The sequence below is a fragment of the Eimeria mitis genome, genomic scaffold, assembly GCF_000499745.2.
Source record: "Eimeria mitis Houghton genomic scaffold, Emh_scaff461, whole genome shotgun sequence".
NCBI classification, from domain to species: Eukaryota; Apicomplexa; class Conoidasida; order Eucoccidiorida; family Eimeriidae; genus Eimeria; species Eimeria mitis.
Genome location: NW_013572918.1, coordinates 4,605 through 5,190, shown reverse-complemented (window position 1 = coordinate 5,190; position 586 = coordinate 4,605). Strand labels below are relative to the sequence as shown.

Genomic DNA, 586 nt, shown 5'->3' with positions numbered 1-586 from the left:
GACCATGGCGACTGAGGGTTTCTTATCCCCCATCTTCGAGCACTGCTCAGCTGTAAAGCCAGCAGCGAGGCACTGTTGTGGATCTGTGAGTTCCTTGAGTGCGACTTGGTCTCCGTTCTCTACAGCTTCAACGACGGTCTCAGGCAAAGCACCGCTCTCAATGGCCTCCTTCAGCAAAACTTGAGAAGGCAGAACTACCAAACCCTCAGACTCCTCCGTGTTCAACATCAAACCACCGAAACCCGACATCAACACGCCAGCAGTCGCAATGCAGCGCTCAGGAAGCACCATCGAGGACGCCATACGGACGGACTGCGAGAGGAAGCTGAACAGGCAAGAACAGCAACGCAAAAGAAAGCACCATCACCATGTCAGTACTGATCACTACGAAAGAGCGGAAACTACAGGACTGTTAAGCTCTACGTAACTGTGCGCACAACGGTCTGCCCAACCCCCCAAACTCCCTATGTTGTACGACTCCTGGGGCTTAAACCCTCATACACGAACTACCATCAATCTAAGCCCTTGATGCATGCGCATCTTCCTACCTTCTCTTCTTCTCGCCTTCTTCGCTCTTCTTGTGCTC

At 52.6% G+C, this 586-nt stretch overlaps 1 protein-coding gene across 1 annotated transcript in view; it reads right to left on the bottom strand.

Moving 5' to 3' along the window:
• EMH_0013080 (GRA9 protein, putative) overlaps positions 1-586 on the bottom strand; it is a gene marked incomplete at both ends in the record, with an annotated part of 1,693 nt that overhangs the window by 291 nt on the left and 816 nt on the right. Inside the window, one exon of the mRNA XM_013499731.1 lies at positions 3-325. Coding sequence (XP_013355185.1) covers positions 3-325 — 323 coding nt within the window. The remainder of the gene's footprint in view (positions 1-2; positions 326-586) is intronic.